Genomic DNA, 19,186 nt, shown 5'->3' with positions numbered 1-19,186 from the left:
TGCTTCCTCACTGATGTCCCCACCAGCCACTCAGATGTCCAAGCCCAGACCTGCTGACCCAATATGTCACCTTGACCTAAGACAGTAATTAAGTCATGCAGTCGGCTTCCTAATGCGTGAGCTGCTTCTTCACCAGCCCGCAGCTAGGAGGCTCCTCACCAAACCTCGGGAGCATTTTAGCTGTTCCCAGGAAATATACCACTAGTCAGAATACACAGTCTACTGTGATGCTGTCTGAGTCGGTCAATCTACAGACTATAAAAGTTTTCTTTAGCCTAGGGGTGCTGTGAAACTACCGGGCACCAGAAACACCAGGACTCTACAATTCTGGAGCAGGCTCTGCACCCCCTCTTCTGCACCATGTACAATCAAACACCCAGGCAGTCTGGCATGACTGGTATAGACCAGGGTCTAAACTGGCCACTGACTTGGTCAGTTACAAGTATTCCCAACTTGTCTGATAATCTCCATGTTCCATACCCCCCACCAGCTGCAGAGACCTTTCAGAACTGCAGGTCTGAGTTCCTGTGACATGCTGCTTCCTGGCCCTCCATGCAGAAGCACTGACGCCTATCTCCTCTCCCTGGCTCTGGGCAAGCCTCTGCCAGGGTGAGACCTGTCCTCACTGACTGGTCTACCTTCCTGTGTACTCCTTGGTGATGAAGACACTGTGATCAGGTTGTGCCCAGTACCACAGAACCCAGCCAGGAGCAGCCAAGCAGCAATTGCTGCATTAGCCCGTCACCCATCAATGCCCAGGCCAACCACAGGAAGCTTGGCAGGGCCAGACTTCATACCTTTTTTCAGACAGAGCAACTGAACCAGAGGTCAGAAGAGGTTGCAACAGTTGTGCAGAAGGAACCTGAGATCAAGGTTTACAAAGTTGCTGGTTGTTTTTTTCAGTTGTTGATGGAACTTTGTTTTATTTATTTATATGTGGTGCTGAGAATCAAACTCAGTGCCTCACACATGCTGGGCAAGTGCACTACCACTGAGCCTCAGCCCCAGCCCAAAGTTTACAAATTTTGAGCCAGGACTCCTCCTCTACTGCCAGGGGCTAGAGGTGGCCACAGGGAGAAGCACCCCTCTCAGGAAGCCATCCTGGACCAGTGCTGGCAGGAAGCAAAAGTTACTTGAAAAGGAAGGAAGGTAGGCCACTGATATCAGAAAGCAGAGGGCACAGGGACTACACTGGGCCGGGAAAGAGGAACTGGACAGCGTCATGTTTTAATTACTGCCTCAGCAGACTCCCAAGGCTGTCTGGAGAAGGACAGACACACGTCACTGGCTGAGAAGGGAGCAAAAAGCCCAAGACACACATTGGAGTCACACGGCTCCAGATCACTCATGCCAGGTGAGTGTCCCTGCAGTGTGAAATATCTCAGGATGATTCACAGCCTTGCTTCTCCAAGACTTAAGGAGCCAACATCTGAAGGAAGCTGACCAAGGGTTTCCAGAAAAATGTCCAGTTAATGGGGTTTTTTTTTCTTTGTAGTACTAGAGATTGAACCGAGAAGCACTCAACACTAAGGTGTATCCCCAGTCTTTTTTTTTTTTTTTTTAATTTCCATCTAAGACAGAGTCTCACTAAGTTGTGGAGGCTCACCGCAAACTTGTGATCATCCTGCCTCAGCCTCCCAAGTCACTGGGATTACAGGCGTGTGCCACTGCGACCAGCCCAGTAATGGCATTTTTAACCCCTCAAACTTGATTCCTCCCATCCCCCACACCATCTCCAAACAGTAGGGCTTTGGGACTTCTCAAGTTCTTCCAGAAGGAAAGAAACTGTTCCTTTCTGGTCTCTCTCTGCTCTCCCCACTAAGAACCATGAGAACAAATTCATAATTATTCTGGCCACATGTGACACTAATAAATCTGAACAAGCACTATGTTTCCACATATACCCCAACTCCACTGACTGTCCGAAATAATTCCCCAAGGTCACTAGCTGCAGGAGCTGCAGCTGGAAACAGGAAGGCATTGGCCAGGACAGGGGTGGGGTAGGGGTGGGGCAGGGAGGGCCTCACCTCCTTGTGCCCTTGGATCTGAGAGTTAACGAAGGCCCCAAGGATGTGGGAGGTGAGGGGCAGGTAGGCGTGGATGAGCTGTGTCTCCTGGTGCAGGCAGTACAGGGAGAAGTAGTTCCGAAGCTCCATGGTCTGAATCATGTTCTCTTGCTGCAAGGAAAAGAGTCTCCCTGCGCACCTGGCCAGAAGGTGCCAGGAAGAGGAGCACCCCTGCCCACATACTGTGTCTGCCCAGGGCCCAGGGTCTCCACCCCTTCCATGCAACCACTGAAGCAAGACTCCAAGGAATGAAGGGCCAGGACGCAGAGCACCAAGTACAAAGAAGCACATCATTCTGGGTGCATCCCCAGCACCCCAGCTCAGGGCACTGACATTCTACAAGCTCATCCAGCCAACCAAAAAGAGCTCATGAGGATGGCTCCAGGGGCCAGAGGGACCAAAGTGTCCTAACAGTAAAAGGCTGCCACCTTGTGCTCCTCAGGGCTGCCTCCTGGCCCCGCCACCTGCCAGCCTGCTCAGCTACCTCCAGGATGCGGGACTCCAGCTGCTCCACCGACTCGGGCTCGCGGTTGCTCACCGCCTGCCTCTTCATCAGGCCGTCTTTGTGCAGCGCCCGCTGGTGCTTGTGCAGCACGCCCTTCTCGTGCCGCTCGCACAGATCCTGCAAGGAAGAAGGGGCACCTGTGTACGGGCCCTCAGCAGCTGACCCAGAGGAACTCGGAACCCAGGGACATTCTAGAGCACTTTTCACAGGGCCAATTTTAAGTCCTCCCTCCTACAACCAGGAAAAAGAGGGGACAGTGAAAGAGTCCAGAACACGGGGAGGCTGAGGCATGCAAACTGGCAGCAAACGGCTAACAATGAAAGCTACCGGGGCCCTTCCAGAGAACCTGTTTTCCTGTTTGTCCTCGCCGAGGGAACAGTCAAGGAGTAGAGCAGTTTAGGGGCCAGGCCCTGTTCAGATTCAGTCTGATGCATACTAGGTTTGCACAGGGGCCCACTACACAAACCACCACCAGGTCCCCAACCCAAAGCCCACATGCTGAATCTCAGTTTAAACGTGGGGATGTACAATCCAGAGCCCTGGGACAGTTCTGGACCTCAGACTGCTAACACTACCCAATTCCAAAGGGCCAGTGTCCTAACAGTAGGAGGACCAGAAAGCCCTACAAGGAAGACACACGTCATTAATAAGCAGCACCCTAAATAACCCCCATCAGAAACCTTGCAGGAAATTAAAGTGACAGAATCAGTGCCAGGATTTTAGAGGCCACCAGATACCACCCCATTCAACAGAGGAATCCCTTCTAGAACATTCCCCATAAGCACTGGGCCCACTCTCCTTGGCCTCCTCAGTAGGAAGGATTTCTCTGGTTCCACATGGTGCTCCATCACAATCTGTCCCATCACAGATGCTCCCACACTTAGAAAGCTTCCCTCCTCTGTGCCAAAGCCAAGTTCCTAGAATCTCCACCCACTCCTGGGTGAATTCCCCTTTGTGGGCCAGGCCCCCAGACACGTAAAAGAGCACAAGCACACACACTCCCAGGGCTTCTCCTCCCACCTTCAGCTTAGGGAAAGCCCACTGGTGCTTGGACCAAGGAGCCCCAACCAGCCCAGGAAACTCCAGTGAGCTCTGGAAAGTCCACCACATTCCCTGCACAGCGCTGGCTCTTGACTCTTTCCATTCCCTTGGAGTCACACCCTTGAAAGATCCTAAGATCATTTTGAAAAATGCTATCCCTGACCAAGGAGTGGCTGAGACTCACTTTATAGGACTGAAGCAAATCCAGGAAAAGGTTCAACTTCTCCACCACATCATTCTCTTCCTGTTTGCCCTAGGAAACAAGGGGTGAGTTAACCAACACAGGACCCAGCCAGGCGGCCTACAGCCAGCCCTAGCCCTCCCAGAGCCACCGGCCCACTCTATAGAAGACCCCCCTTCCTATACAACAGCACCCTAAGTCCAGGCAGAAACGCCTTTGAAGCCCACAGTTCTGCCCCAGCCATTCAACACCAATGAGTCTTCCTCTGGCTTTCTGAACCCCTCTTACCCACACTCGTACACCCCAGCAGCTCTGCCCAGCACTGCAGAAAATAGTTTTATTGGTGACTGTGTCAAAAGGGTATGCACAGGAGACTGCTGGGAACAAGGGGCCACCCTCCAAGCTCAACTACAGGGAGGAACACAGGCCTGGGCCCGGGAGGGGGCAGGGGAAGGAGCTGCTGCTGCAGGAAGCGTGCGTGGGAGAGAGCTGGGCTGAGATAAGGGAACAGAGACATTCTCATGAGAAAGGCCACATGCTGAAGGCCAGAGAGGGAATGAGGGAGAGCAGACAGAGGCTCCTGCTGGCGAAAGCTCAGGGCTCTATGGACAGGTGCACACTGAGCCCACAGCGGCATGGGTGGCCCTGCTAATGGAATGGGCTCCTGGTAATGACAGGGAAAGCCCAGCTCCTGTACTTGCCCACAGCATCCTGAGGACACATGTGAGCACCAGCAGCCCCATCACTACCCAGAGACCTCCCAGAATACACAGGTAGCGGCACTCCGCAGGGACACGAGGGCAGCCCACGGGCGTCCAGCACAACCTTCATGCTCCTATGGCCTCCAGCACTGCAGCTGTGGCAGGCTGAGGAAGCGGCACATCGGATTGGGTGTGGGGGTGATGCAGGTGGGCGGAGGCTGGGGAAACAGCACTGGACTAGGAGCAGAAAGCGACAGCCACTTCAGGGGACCCTGGGAACACCATCCCATCCTCCAAGCCTTGGACCACTAAGCCAGAAGGTTCCTGGCCTCTCAATCCCACACCTGCAGCCAACGCAGATTCTACCCAGTAAGTTCCAAGAAAATAACAAGCATCTTATGGGATTTCAAGACACGGAAAAGAAACACCAGCCGGGCAGAGGCGCCCTGTGCCCTGGTCCAGTAGGAAAGGGATTCTAGGTTCCTCCCTTCTTGTGTCATCTGCAGAAAGTTCCATTTGGGGTTCAGTGCACAACACCATAAACCATCATGGCATATGCCTTCAAGAGGAGCACACCATCACCATGAAGAAAGCAGCCCCTGCCTCCAGTCTCACTAGTCTTGCTGGGACATCATATGTACGTCTCTTAATAGAATAAAATTGGGTATGAGTAAAAATAGAATTAGGAAAAATCATCCCCAAGAGGCCTTTAATTGTGGAGCAAGGGTGAGACAGAACTTTAGCCTTTCAGATCAAAGTCCTGGTGGGTGGCCTGATCCAGTTACACCTAATAGCAGTAAATTCATGATGCCAAAGACCAGGAGGAAAGTTCAAGAAAAAGTACTTCTCCAGATATTAAATTTCAAACCAAAGTTCATGACATATCACAGAGCGGCAGAGCTGAGGAGAACCTCGGACTACAGGCTTCCACCCCTCAGGACACCCAGGCCCTTTCCCCTCCCCAGGGACCTGGAGGTCATCCTGTGCTCTGCAAAGCCCCAGGGATTCCTAATGCCTGCGTCTTGCAACTAGAACAGGCTTTGCTTTACCCAGGAGCTTGGAGGAGAGGTGCAATGGATTCAAAGACAGCAGCTGTTTGCACGCCCTAGTTCAACCCCTTATGTTACATTAGTGGGGAAATTAAGGCCCAGAAGCCAACATAAAAGCCGCATGGTCCTGGCACAGGCCCCAAACCCCCCACCTCTCCATTAGCCACACCACTGAGACCTTATTTTCAGTGCTCGTCACCCTGGAGGATGGGTGTCTACAGACCTGAGAAAGGAACGGGCACCATGCTGATCAGAGGTTATCTACACGGCTCAAAATTCTATCTCTAAAGGGAACACACGGACACTGGGAGTGGAAGAGAAAACCCAGGGTTTTAGGCAGGGAGATCAAATTCCCTCTTTGTCACAATCATGAACACCTGAGCACCCCAACCTCCAGCAAGAGCCCCCAGGTCCCTGGCAGGCAGATCCACCACACAGACAACAGAAGAACTCCAGGTGTCAGGCAGGGAGTGGAGCTTCAGCAAGGACATTAATTCACTCAAAATGCCTCATTCCACCAGGAGCTTCAAGACTACTTCCCCACAAAGTAGAGAACAACTTTCACCATCAAAATTAGGCAGCAGTTTCATAACATAAAATCCCCAGGTGAACCTTTAAGTTTGATGATGAATACTGTATCTTCAAATTAATCCCCAATGGCCAGCAGATTTCTAAAAACAGCTCCTGCTCACACAGCAGAAGCACTTTCTGAAGTTAAGTGAGCGGCAGGGTGGAAGGAGGGAGTCTCTCAGGGTGCTGGGAGCTTAGTTACTATTCTGAGAATTAATCTGAGTTGAGTTACTCTGTCAAATTCTAGCTGACTCAGCACAATCAGAACTATCTGGCCCACCCAGAAGCCAGCTCCGACACCTAATTATGCCTGCAAGAGCAGACACCCTCTTCTAATCTCAGCAGAGTCGATGCTCAAGAGATCGGAACCCAACTTGTTTCTGTCACTGGTAGCCCTCTCCAAAGAACAAACCACTGGTGGGGAGCCACCCACAAGAGATGGGGACAGGCAGTAACCAGAAACAGCTGTTCCCCCAGTGGAAGTCGGCCCTTTGAAGCTGGGCTGAGGTAGCCCTGCACGCCCACAGGGCACAGAACGCCCTGGGACAGGTGCGTGGAGAGCCAGTGCACTCACCTGCTGCACAGCTTTGTCTGCAAGCAGGGCGAACTCCACAGAGAGGCCCTTCAGGGCCTGCTTCAGGGAGCCCCAGGTGCTGAGGTGAAGAGCAGCCCAGGAGGGCAGGGGGGTCGTGTCAGACCCTAAAGCACTGTGGAAAGCAAAACACATAAGACAGGAGACACTGGCCTTTGTGTCCCACTCAGACCCATGCTCCTGGAGGGGCCCATGGAGACACTGTAAGGCAATAAAGAAGGTGGGATCTCAGCCCCACTCAGACCTCGTGAGGGACTTCTCTTCCCAACAAGAACCCAGGCAGTCTGTGTGCCATTCCTATGGAGTGGAGGAAGTGCAGCCAGCCACTTCCTAAGGCCAGTGGGCTGACGTCTAGGAAGCTGGCAAGCCTGCGGTGTACACAGGGGCATTTGGCATCCACAGTGCCCTGGCTGAAGGTCCCATCTCTATTCTCCTAAACATGATCCCCCACATTTGCCTGCCCTACTTTCTTCCCCTCTGCAGTAAAACAGGTCAGAGTGGCAGTTAGCACAGGAAACACAGTCTGCCCTGAGCCCACCACCCTCTGAAGACTCTCCCCACCTGACTTCCCCACAGACCCTGAGGAAGGCCACCTGCCTCAATTCCTTCCCAAATATGAGAAGATCAGCAGCATTGTCGATGGCCCTCGAGGCAATCCTCTCCGCCCTGTCTCGCAGCTTGTAGAAGCTATTGTAGATGTTCCGAATCAGCTCCCTGCTCACAGCAAACTGAGTCTGGATGTCAGAGGGAAGGAAGTCCTGACGGCGAGGAGAAAGAGACTGTGACTCCACTGCTCAGAGGCTGCGGCCTCACCCATAAGGCAGGCAGAACCCCATCACAGAACAGCCAAAAGAAGGTACAATGAGAACATATAATGGCCTAGCGGGACCCCGGCACACAGCAGAGGTGGCACGAGTATCATTACATGTTAAGATGACTGTTTCTCTAGCAAAAAGGGAAATAAATATTCAAAATCAGAAAACTACCTTGGCCCTAGTAGCCAGCTTACAGTTCATAAACTCATCTCCAACACACTGGGCCGCTTCCTTCAGCTTGTTCTGTACATCCTGCAAGAGGAAAGAGACAGCTGCACCTCCCCATCGGCACAAGGCTGCCACGAGAGCCGCCCTCGTCAGTGGTCTCTCCTGAGCAAGTCGGCTTCCACGTTGGCCTCCCTCAGCATCCCAGAACCTCCGCCCCTGCCTCAGATTTTCTTTCATTGAATTTAAACTCTAGGAAGTCTGGCTTAAGGATGAGAGCCTAACCAAGCAAAGTTCCTCTCCAGAAACAGGGGACTAGGGATACCCTAACCCCCAAGACGTTAGACCCTCTAGGTTCCAAATGGAGCAGCAGAAGGAAGCTGAGGTTTCTTCCTCCTGAGAGACCCTCAGGCCCAGGGAGTCAGGCCCTGGAGCAGTTGGTGGGCAGAAGACAGGCCGCACTCTGCTCAAGCCCACTCTCGGAACAGAGGCCTTCAGAACAGAGGCAAAGCCAAGTCTCAAAATAAGGAGCCACCCAGGAAGTACAGGATGAAGCTAATCCACAGCCGTTAGAGGTGAGGAATCCTAGGGTTGCAGAGAGGCCTCGAGTCACCTGCCCCCTTCTCTTTTTACTAAAAAAGAACACTGGGGTCTAGAGAGGCCACAAAGAACAAACACCCCATCTGCATAAAAGCAAGAGACAAAGAAGTGTACCTCCAGGATGGAGGTCACCCCCTAAGTCCCCCCTCCCGGGGCTGCCCGGAGCACAGGCAGTTTTCAGCCTGCCACATCCCTCTGCCGGCAAACAAGACCTCTGCCCCAACCCTAAGGACTCAAAAGACAGGCCACACACTCTGCTGAGGCAGAGGCAAGAGTTCCTGTTGACCATCTGCTATGGTCACAGTGTCACCAGGGTCACCAGTGAATGCCTGCAGCCTTCCTGAGGAGGTTAGTGGCCTCTCCTACCATCCAGGGAAGTAAAAGCAAGAGAAAGTAAAACTTGAAGCTGAGCCTGGTGGCGCAAACCTGTAATCCCAGCGGCTCAGGAGGCTGAGGCAGGAGGATTGCGAGTTCAAAGTCAGCCTCAGCAATGGTGAGGCGCTAAGCAACTCACCAAGACAATGTCTAAATAAAATATAAAAATTGCTGGGGATGTGGCTCAGCATTTGAGTGCTCCTGAGTTCAATCCCCAGTACCCAAAAACAAAAACAAAAAAACCTTGGGCTGACTACTCCTGTGTCCCATGTCCCCTGCCCTGCAGCAGATTAACAGCAGGAGGTGAAGGGCCCCCAAGTGCCCATTCATGAAGAGGCTTCCCTGTAAGGAGAACCTGGGCACTTCGCTTTCTGAGGGATAGGAGGAAGATGGATCATAGAACACTCCTTGCTCTGGAAGGGCTATGAGCCCCTTCCTGCTCCACTGGACACAGGAGCCATGTTCTAGCTCTGAACTCCTGTAAGACAAAGTGACAGCAACTTGGATAAAGAAACAGCTGCTATTCCTGACAGGGATGTACACAAAGACACCGTTTCCAGAGGTGGATGGACCCTGTGGCTCTACTGAGGACACTAGGCTTATTTCTCCATGGTCCTTGATCAGAGCCCCCTGCCCCAATATTTTTTGGGGGATGGGGATGAATATTTATTCACATCTACAGATGCTCCAAATCATCCATCCAGGCTTCTGTATATTATCTCTAAATCCCCAAAGCAACCATGCTGAGAACCCCCGATTTCCACACAATATACAAACCCTTCAAAGTCAAAACCAAAGATGCCTTTTAAAATTACACCCAACCCATCATTTAAAAGAAGTCTGATATTGTCAATCACAATAAAACGAATGCCTTCCAGGCACCCGAACACAGGAAATGAGATAGGAGGACAGAGATTCAAAATTGAAAATAAGCCTTTAGAAACTGCAGAACCAGCCCACGCCAGGACCCTTGAGGACACACTTACTGAGCCGCTAAACGAAAGGAAGAGCTTGAGGATGGTGTCCTCAGAGAAGGGGGGGTGACGAGCCACCAAGTTAATGAAGCGCTTCAGGGCCCTCCTTCGTCCCTCGATGAATTCCCTGTCCGCTAAAGAAACACAAGGTCACCACACAGTCAGCAACCACCAACAGCCACACTGAGCAGGTTCCCAAGCATCTCAACAGAGGGTCAGAGCAGCCACATGGCCGACCAAGGGCAACAGGCAGGTCCACAGGACAACAGCTGACCCCAAGGGCTGCAAAGGAGCCCCAGAGCCCCACCTCCATGCCCCCACACACCCACCTAGGTTCAGAAATGCCAGGGAAAACTAAGATCAACAGGTTCTGATCGAGACTACTGGGAACCAGCTCTCAGCTTTTTTTTTTTTTTTTTTTTTTTTTGAGACAGGCCTTATTACGTTACCCAGGCTGGTCTCAAACTCCTGGGCTCATGAGCAGCTGGGACCACAGGCAAGATGGGACCACAGTTGGAACTGCACCTGGCTTTTGGGAACCAAGTCTGATTCCTCACTTTGATCATCTACATTGAAGGCATCTTCTCAAGTCCCTCTCTGGCACTTCTCTTGTGAACAGAGGGGTTCTGCAATGCCCACAAATCAATGCAGCTCAGTGTTCCTGCTCACATCACTTACAGTTCACTCTGTGACAGATGCAATCATTAACTACTTTCATTTGAGAAAGTATTTTCACTTCAAGGGAAAAAAGCAAGCATATATCAAGGTGTTAAGGATATTTAAATCTGACCACAAATAGAAACGGTCTTTAAAGTCATTGAAAATACATTGAGATGAGTCCCCCTCCACCCTTACTCAAGACAATGAGACATCTAGATGGCCTTTCACTTGTTATTTACAGGCCCACCCCTGACATGCCCTTCATGTGAGCATGTGTCCACGTGCAGCTTTCAAGTCCTAAACCCTGGCTGCACTTAACCAGCTCTGATGCTGGATGCTAGCATCCCAGTATATCTGCTGGTCTCACCTGCCCTTGGCATCCTTATACCCCCAATATGAGAAGCACAGTCTGTTGCACAGTGTGTAGAAAGGGCCAGAACACGTTATCAGGCACTGAGCTACTGGGAGGCCATGAGAGACAAAGGTATTCATGTCCTTTTTTGCTTGTTTGTTTTGGGTACTGGGGATTGAACTCGGGGGGCACCTGCCCACTGAGCCACATCCCCAGCCCTATTTTGTACTTTATTTAGAGAAAGAATCTCAGTGAGTTGTTTAGCACCTCGCTTTTTTGCAAAGGCTGCCTGCCTCAGCCTCCCAAGCCTCTGGGATTACAGGCGTGTGCCACCACACCCAGTTTCTCATGTCCTCAGCCTCCCAAGTCTCTCATGTCCATTTTAAGAGACTTGAGAACAGTGGGAGCTGAACCACTGCATGATGCTTAAACTCTTCTCCACTCAAGCACACTGCTGCTGTGGGATGGTTGGAAAATGTCAGACTATAGACTGGTTGGCTCTAGGCACTCACCTACCCATCAAGTTTTATACAAATTTTGAGAAAAGGGTTGTGGGAAAACTATCAGGTTGTGGGAAAAACTATCAGTGAGCTCCAGGAATACCAAGGGGCAGATCCCTGTATTCTGGAAATCTACAAGAAACAGCCAATCTAGAAGGACTTGGCCAGCAGGTTATCTGCGACCTCCTACCTAGCCCGAGGCAATCTTCAGGTGCAGCCAACTACTGACTTCTGTCCTCTAAAATGCAGAGCAAACTTTCCACCTTAGATCTGCTTCTGACCTCATCCAGTGCTGCCTTGGCACCCACTCTCAGGCCCTCAGGGGTTTGCAAAGCAGGAGAATCCAACTGCTGGAGCAAACAGTGCTCCGCATCACCATTCAGGAACTCTGAAGTCCCGGCCCTGAGCTTCAAGAGGAGACCCAGGGTCCCCTCTTTTACATGTGCACCATGAGGGCGTTCCCTTTGTGTCAGTCATCCAGCCAAAGGCTGCAATATGCCAAGGGTGCTGTGTGCCAATCACCCTCCCTGTACCAGACCTGGGCTCAGTGACAGCATTGACTCTGGTTAGGATATTTTTGTTTTGTTTTGTTTTGTGTGTGTGTGTGTGTGTGTGTGTGTGTGTGTGTGTATGTGTGTGTGTGAGTGTGGTGCTGGGGACTTAACCCAGGGTCTTGGCCAATAGCTATGAGCCTGGGACAGCCTGGGGGCTCACATGCAGTATGGTCCTGCTGTCAGCCCCTCCTGGACCTTGAGGCAGGAGCAGCCTGCGGGACTACAATCTACACTGAGCCATCCTGTGAGTGGGCTCACTCCCACCACCCTGGGCCTCCACATGCCCGGTGTTACCTCCCAGCACTCTCTTGGGAGGGAGGGCTGGCACCATGCGGTACGGGAACTTGTGCAGCAACATTTCGTGGAAGACCACAAAGTCATTGTACCGTCTGTACACAGAGGACTTGAAGCGCTGCGAAGAAAAGGGATTGGGGCTCAGGTAAAATGGGAAGCCATGACAGTCATCACTCCCCTCAACTCCCCCCTCTGCCCTGAAGACAACCTACAGAAATCTTCCCATCCCCACACTTGGGCGAGCTGGGCAAAGCAGCCTCTTCCTACCCACGCTCATGGGAGGCAGTTCAAGAGGAAATGGAGGCCAGCAGCCGGCTCACTGGAGCAGCACCTGCTCCCAGGCTGCCGGGCCCAGGACAAGCTGCTTCTTCCAGGGCGTCCTGCCAGTCGGCTCTCAGCCCTGTGACTGTGGGAGAAGGCAAGGACCTAAGCAATGCCAGAGCCATGCTGTCCTTGAAGTGGTCCCCGGGAGGAGTCCCTGCCACTCTGCCGTCTACCTTCCCCCTCAGCAGCAGCACTGGGACTTCAGAGCAGCCAGTCACAGGCTTCAAACACTGAAACAGAACCCGGCGGTTCTTGACTGTGCAGAACAGCAGGCAGCGTGACAGGCATTAGCCCACTGGGTCCCAGAGCTCACCTCTCTCCTAGGGCAAAACATTCAGTGGACTGTTCAGAGGAGCCTTGGCAGTGCCAGCCACCCTCTCCCCGGGAGCACAGGCCTGCCCTGTCCTAGCAAATCCCCCCACACTAGGGACTCACTGCTCCCAAAGACGTGTTATCAACACTACTGAATCCCAGGACAATGAGTAAACCCCCAACTCTACCCTAACTGAGCAAGACAATGAACAAAGGGACAAAAAGACCTTGACACTCGGGTGCCAAGACTGCTGCCAAACCCATGTCTGATGAACTCAGGCACCCGGTGCCCACAGCAGAGGGGCAGTGTTACTACAGGTGATTAGCTGGACACAGACCCATCATTCCCGCACACCGCAGTCACTATTTGGAGTCTACGCTCTACGGGGCTGACTTCCGAATCCTCAGGGGATCCATGACAAAACTACCACCAAACCCACTTCTGTCCAGGGTGTGTGCTCCGCAGACTGTCTGTAAGAGATTCCTAAGAAGCAGGATTCGAGAACACAGAGATGGTGAGGCGGGACCAGGCAGGAGTGGAGCAGACCCAGCAACCGGCACAAGACTGCTCAGAGGCTTGACGGAGCCCACAAGTTTTAGACCACACTCTCTCCCTTCCCCATCTCCTGGCCTGATGCTATCCCTAGTTCTCCATCCCCTTGTCCACACAGTCACACACGTGATTTGCAGTTACCTGGCTGGAAACCTCATACTCCACATGCTTCAGGAAGAGGCCCTTCTTCTCCGGGATGAGTTCCACCTGCACAGTGTCCCTGGCCAGCAACTCCTGCAGGGTATAGGACAGCAGCAGCGGGTTCCCCTGTGGCATCTGCATTCGACTGGGGTCTGGGTCCCTTCGATCAGTGACCTGGGGTACTGGTGAGCCTACAGGAAAAAAGGCAAATGCCAGGTAAAGAGGGCTGCTCAGAGAGTGGCGTCTCCTGCACCCTCTGCTGGCTCAGCACGTGGACTCTACCCACAAAGACAGAACCACCCCCACGCTGGTTACCCCCATTCTTCGTGCTACAGAGTTGGTCCTGAGGGGCATGTGCTTCTGCCCCCAATAATCACTACCTGAGAGGCTTCACCAGTTTGTGAACCAGCAAATTACACATTTCTATGATCAGTCAAATCAAGTCTTCAACTTGGGCTCAGAAAACAGTGAAATATTTACAAATTATGTGTGAAAAGAGTCCTTCCCTAGAGCCGAGAGGGGGTTCAAACAAGTGAAACCAGTGTGTGACTTCTACATGATCTAGTGTCCCTACAATTGGCACAATATCTTCACAGGCCAAATAACCACATTAATTTGCAGAGGCTGGGGGGACTACTACATGCTAGCTCATTGCTAGGTTTCTTGATCCTACAAACCAAAGAACTAATTAGCCCTAAAACTTCAGCATCCTTAGGGACAAGAATCACAAACACATTATTCACAAAGCAGGAAAACACAATTCAGAGAGATGTTATGCCTGCTAGCCTGTAACAAAACAAACACATGAGGAAATCACACTAAAAGTCAGTTTGACTTTCAAGTTCTTTTCAGTTCAAATAAATAAAGAGATGGTATAATAGGGGGACGGTCTTGCTCCAGTAGAACTGTCCACTCCAAGGTGGTATCACTTCATGACTCATTTCTTTTTGGGGGGGCAGGGGGATACTGGAGACCAGGGACTGAGCCCAGGGGCCTCAAACATGCCAGGCAAGTGAGCACTGAACTTTTTAGTTTTTATTTTGAGACAGGTCTCACTAAATTGCCCAGGCTGACCTTGAATTTGCAATCTTCCTGCCTCAGCCTCCTGAACAGCTGGGATTACAGACGTGCATCACAGCACTCAGCCCATATGACTGACTTTTGAAAGCAACTCTTAGTGCAGGATGCTGGTTATGTTCTAAAACAAAACTGGGGACTGGATTAATTTCCTCTGTGAAATTACTCAGCATTTTAGGATTTAAAAGGTGGTTGCCTTGGGCTGGGTGTGTGGCCCAGGGGTAGTGCACTGGCCTAGCATGCCCAAAGCGCTAAATTCCATCCCCAGAACCACAAAAATATATTAATTAATTAATTAGTTAAAATAACATGTGGCTGCCTTAATTGCCTTTAATGCTTAAGAAGAAAAACTAAGGCTGTAAGGTTGACTTGAGAACCCCTAAAGGCCTCACAAAGACACCACAGAATCTTCATCTAAAGCAGCAATCCTCCAAGCAGGGGTCCCTAGCCCAGGGTCGACATGACCAGAAAGGCTTGGGAGAAGGTCAGCAGCTGATTTACATGGTGAGTCTCTATCTTTTTGGATCTTTATTTATTTGTATGCAGTGCTGTGGATCAAACCTCACGTGTGCTAGGCAAGCACTCTGCCACTGAGCCACAACCTCAGCTCACTATCAGCTCACAGTGTGATGATGATACCACAGCAGAGCAGCATGTGCACACAGCTTGTTGAACACATGCACTGGTATGTGCGTGAGTACATGAGTATGTGTGTCTGAATTTATGTGTGTACATATGAGTGTATATGCCAGTGACCATATGTGCATGAATTTGTACTGTGAGTGTGTATGAATATTAGTGTGTATTTATATCAGTGTATGTGGACATGTGTATATTACAGTGTGTGCATATGGGTATGAGTGTATTTGAGTGTACATGTGTGTATGTGTGTGCTCGTGTATCCAAGTTTGCTATGTTTGAGTACATGTGGAGGAGGAGGAAAATATTAAGTGAATATTAAGGGAACCCCTCACACCTGGGGCAGATGTGGAAATGGTGCCATAGCCTTCAAAAACAGTCCAGGACCTAATAAAAATTTCAAAATTAAATAAAAACAGTCCAGCAGGTCCTCAGAATGTTAGCCACAGAGCTACCATGTGATCCAGCTATCCCACTCCTAAGTAACTGCCCAAGAAAAAGAAGTACATTCACGTCCAGTCAAAAGACTACACACAAGTGTCCATAGGAACACTATTCAGAATGGCCAGAAGGTGGTAAAAACAAAATGCTCATCAAGGAATAAAGACAATGTGGCCTGTGCACACAATGGAATGTTCCTCAGCCCTAAACAAGAACGGAGCACAGATTCACACTGCAGCATAAATGAGCCTTAGCAACGTGATGCCAAATGAAGGAAGCAGTCTTTAAAGTCATGTACAGGATGATTATATCAATGTGAAACATCCAGAAAAGGCGAATCTATGCAAATGAAAGTAGACTACTGTTAGCTCAGGCTGGGAGGGAAGGTGGGAGGAGTGGTGATATCTACTCAAGTGCTTTCTTTCCAGGATGATTAAAAAAAAAAAAAAAAAAAAGCTCTAAAATTGATCATGGTGATGGTTGTACAACTCTGAATATACAAAGCATACTGAGTATACCAAACCCACTGTACTGGGTACTGTAAATGAGATAACTGCATGGTATATAAATGCTACCTCTGAAAAGCTTCACAAATAAAAGGCTGGTGACATCAGTATGGCAGCGGAAGGGCCTCCAAAACCCACTCCTCCACTAATGCAATGAGGACACTGGTAAAAATGGCCAGAATCCTCTACCTCAGGATTTCAGAAATTAATGAAAGACTTGGCTATTCCAGAAATTAGCCTAAGACTTGCAGCAATCCAAGGTACACTTACTGATATAACGGAGCTCAATGGGGTCATGCTGAAGCAGGGCAGGCCCTTAATTTGATGAAGCTGGAGCCTGTGTAAGCCACAGAGGCACCCTGCAGCGCCAGGTGAGAGGCAGGCGGACTCGCAGACGTGGATGGCTGAGTCTACAAGCCAAGACACACCAAGGAAAGCCCTGGAAGCCAGAGTGAGCCAAGAAGGATCCCCGCTTCAGGATCAGAGGGGCCACAGCCCTGCCAACACCTGGATCCTCCAGAAGTGTGAGACAATAACTTTCTGGTTTTAAGCCACACAGATTGTGGGTACTTTGTTACAGCAACTCTAGGAGAATAATACTCAAGACTTTATAGAATTAGTTCAGAAAATTCATTAAACAAATAAATAACAGCAAACAGTAACAACACCATAAGGAGGGGGAAATCTGGTTTCCAGAGTTGCCACATTTTTTTTTTAATTGTCAATGGATCGATATTTTACTTTTTTTTTTTTTTTTTTAGTTGTTGTTGGACACATGCCTTCATTTTATTTATTTTTATGTGGTGCTGAGAATCGAACCCATCACCTCGCACATGCCAGGAGAGCGCTCTACTGTGAGCCACAATCCCAGCCCACATTATATATTTTTTTAAATATTTACTTTTTAGTTATAGGTGGACACAATAACTTTATTTTGTTTTTTATGCAATGCTGAGGATTCAACCCAGTGCCTCACACATGCTAGGTAAGTGCTTTACCTCTGAGCCACAACCCCAAGCCAAAAAATTATATTATTTTATTTGTTTATTTTTTTTAATATTTATTTTTTAGTTTTAGGTGGACACATATCTTTATTTATTTTTTTTATGTGGTGCTGCTGAGAATCAAACCCAGTGCCTCACACATGCTAGGTGAGCGCGCTACCACTTGAGCCATACCCCAGCCCCATATTATATTATTTTAAATGTTCAATTTCAACAAAAATTTATAGACATGTAATGAAAATAAAGCATGCCCAAATGCAGCGGGAAGAAGGCAATCAATACCAACCATCTTAGAGGAAACCCCACACTGAGCTTAGTAGACAAATACTTTTTTTCAGTTATTTTAAGCATGCTCTAAGAATTAAAGGAAACCACACCTCAAGAACTGAGGGAATGTGTAAGGACAATGTATGTCTGTCTCATCAACAGAAAAATATCAATAAACTTCCATTATAAAAAAGAACCATGGGGCTGGGGATGTGGCTCAAGCGGTAGCGCGCTCGCCTGGCATGCATGCGGCCCGGGTTCGATCCTCAGCACCACATACCAACAAAGATGTTGTGTCCACCGAAAACTAAAAAAAAATAAAATATTTTTAAAAAAAAGAACCAGATAAAAAGTCCAAAATTGAAATGTTCAATAAATGAAATGAACTATTCACTAGGGAAGCTCAACAGCAGATTTGAGTGAGAAAGAATCAGCAAACTCAAAGGTTAAATCATTGAGATTATCCAGTCTGAGGGGCACAAAGAAAAAGGAATGAAAAAAAAATGAACAGAAATGGTTGTGAGAGACCTGAGGTACACCATCGAGATACCAGACACTCATAGGGGGACTCTAAAGGAATGACAGAAAGGGTTAGAAAACTTGAGTAAATAATGACCAAAATTTCCCAAAATTTATGGGGCTGAGGATATAGCTCAGTCAGTAGAGTGCTTGCCTCACTTGCACACAAGGCCCTGGGTTCAATCCCCAGCACCACGGGGGGAAAAAAAAAAAAAACCCACTCCAACCAGGATCAACTTAAAAGAGATCACACCTAGACACAACATAATCACAACAGCCAGTGTAAGAGATGAAGTCTCCTGAAAGCACGGGCACATGGACACACACACATAGCTCTTGACATTGAATGAGGACATGGCAGGGTAACTAAACACCGGTAAGATCTCGGTGTAACAGATCTGTCCCATAAAAAATGAATCCATATGAACCACCTGAAGAAATAAAGTAAAGGTAACTACATAGGTAAATATAAAAGTATAACAAAGGATGTGTGTGTGTGTGTGTGTGTGTGTGTGTGTGTGTGTTTTCCTCCCCTAGTACTGGGGGTTGAACCCAGGGCCTTGCACATGCTAAAGCAAACACTCTACCACTGAGCCACATTCTGACACATCTCCCACTTTTTTTTCCCTTGTGGTGCTGGGGAATTGAACCCAGAGGTACCTTACCACTGAGCCATATCCCCAGACCTTTTTCTAATTCTGAATCAGGGTCTCACTAAGTTATTTAAAGCCTCACTTAGTTGGTGAGGCTGACCTGCCTCAGTCTCCTGAATCACTGGGATTACAGGAGTGCACCACCACACCTGCCCACCCACCTATTTTTTTTTTTAATTTTCTAATTTTGAGACAAAGTCTCACTAAGTTGCCCAGACTGGCCTCCAGCTTTTAGTTCTCATGCCTCAGCCTCCTGGGCATACCATCACACACATCCGGAACATATTTTTATTTGTAACTTTTATCCCTAGCTGATGTAAAAGACAACTGCATAGAGCAATAATGACAAATCTGCACACAACATGCACAGGCTTAGTTTGTATGACACAAATTTGTCTGAAAAAGGTGAGAAGGAATGGAGCCATAGAGGATGCTCTAGTTGGGATACAGGATGTCCCCCAAAGACCCAGATGTGAAAGCCTTGTTCTCCAGGGTGGGGTATTGAGAGGTGGTAGAACCAGGAAGTGGGCACTAAAGTCACTAGGGCATGCTTCTAGTAGGGAGAGTGGGACCCCAGCCCCTTCTTTTCTTTTTCTTTTTTGCATCCCAGCCATAAGTGGACAGTTTTGCTAGGCCACATGCTCCCCATTATGATGTACTCTCCCCCAGACCTAAGAACAATGTCTACCTGATCATGGACTGAAACTTCCAAATCTGTAAGCTAAACTAAACCTGTTCTCGGGCTGGGGTTGTGGC

The 19,186-nt window shown here is 49.5% G+C and overlaps 1 protein-coding gene across 1 annotated transcript in view; it reads right to left on the bottom strand.

Moving 5' to 3' along the window:
* The window catches only part of Snx8 (sorting nexin 8), a 40,762-nt gene that overhangs the window by 949 nt on the left and 20,627 nt on the right, over positions 1-19,186 (bottom strand). Inside the window, exons 2-10 of the mRNA XM_026405686.2 lie at positions 13,325-13,515; positions 11,995-12,112; positions 9,647-9,768; positions 7,692-7,772; positions 7,303-7,463; positions 6,688-6,820; positions 3,797-3,865; positions 2,551-2,688; positions 2,028-2,177 (exon numbers count right to left, since the gene is read on the bottom strand). Coding sequence (XP_026261471.1) covers positions 2,028-2,177; positions 2,551-2,688; positions 3,797-3,865; positions 6,688-6,820; positions 7,303-7,463; positions 7,692-7,772; positions 9,647-9,768; positions 11,995-12,112; positions 13,325-13,515 — 1,163 coding nt within the window. The remainder of the gene's footprint in view (positions 1-2,027; positions 2,178-2,550; positions 2,689-3,796; positions 3,866-6,687; positions 6,821-7,302; positions 7,464-7,691; positions 7,773-9,646; positions 9,769-11,994; positions 12,113-13,324; positions 13,516-19,186) is intronic.

The sequence above is a fragment of the Urocitellus parryii genome, chromosome 9, assembly GCF_045843805.1.
Source record: "Urocitellus parryii isolate mUroPar1 chromosome 9, mUroPar1.hap1, whole genome shotgun sequence".
NCBI classification, from domain to species: domain Eukaryota; kingdom Metazoa; phylum Chordata; class Mammalia; order Rodentia; family Sciuridae; genus Urocitellus; species Urocitellus parryii.
The sequence above is the reverse complement of the archived record's forward strand: the minus strand, read 5'-3'. Positions and strand labels throughout refer to the sequence as shown.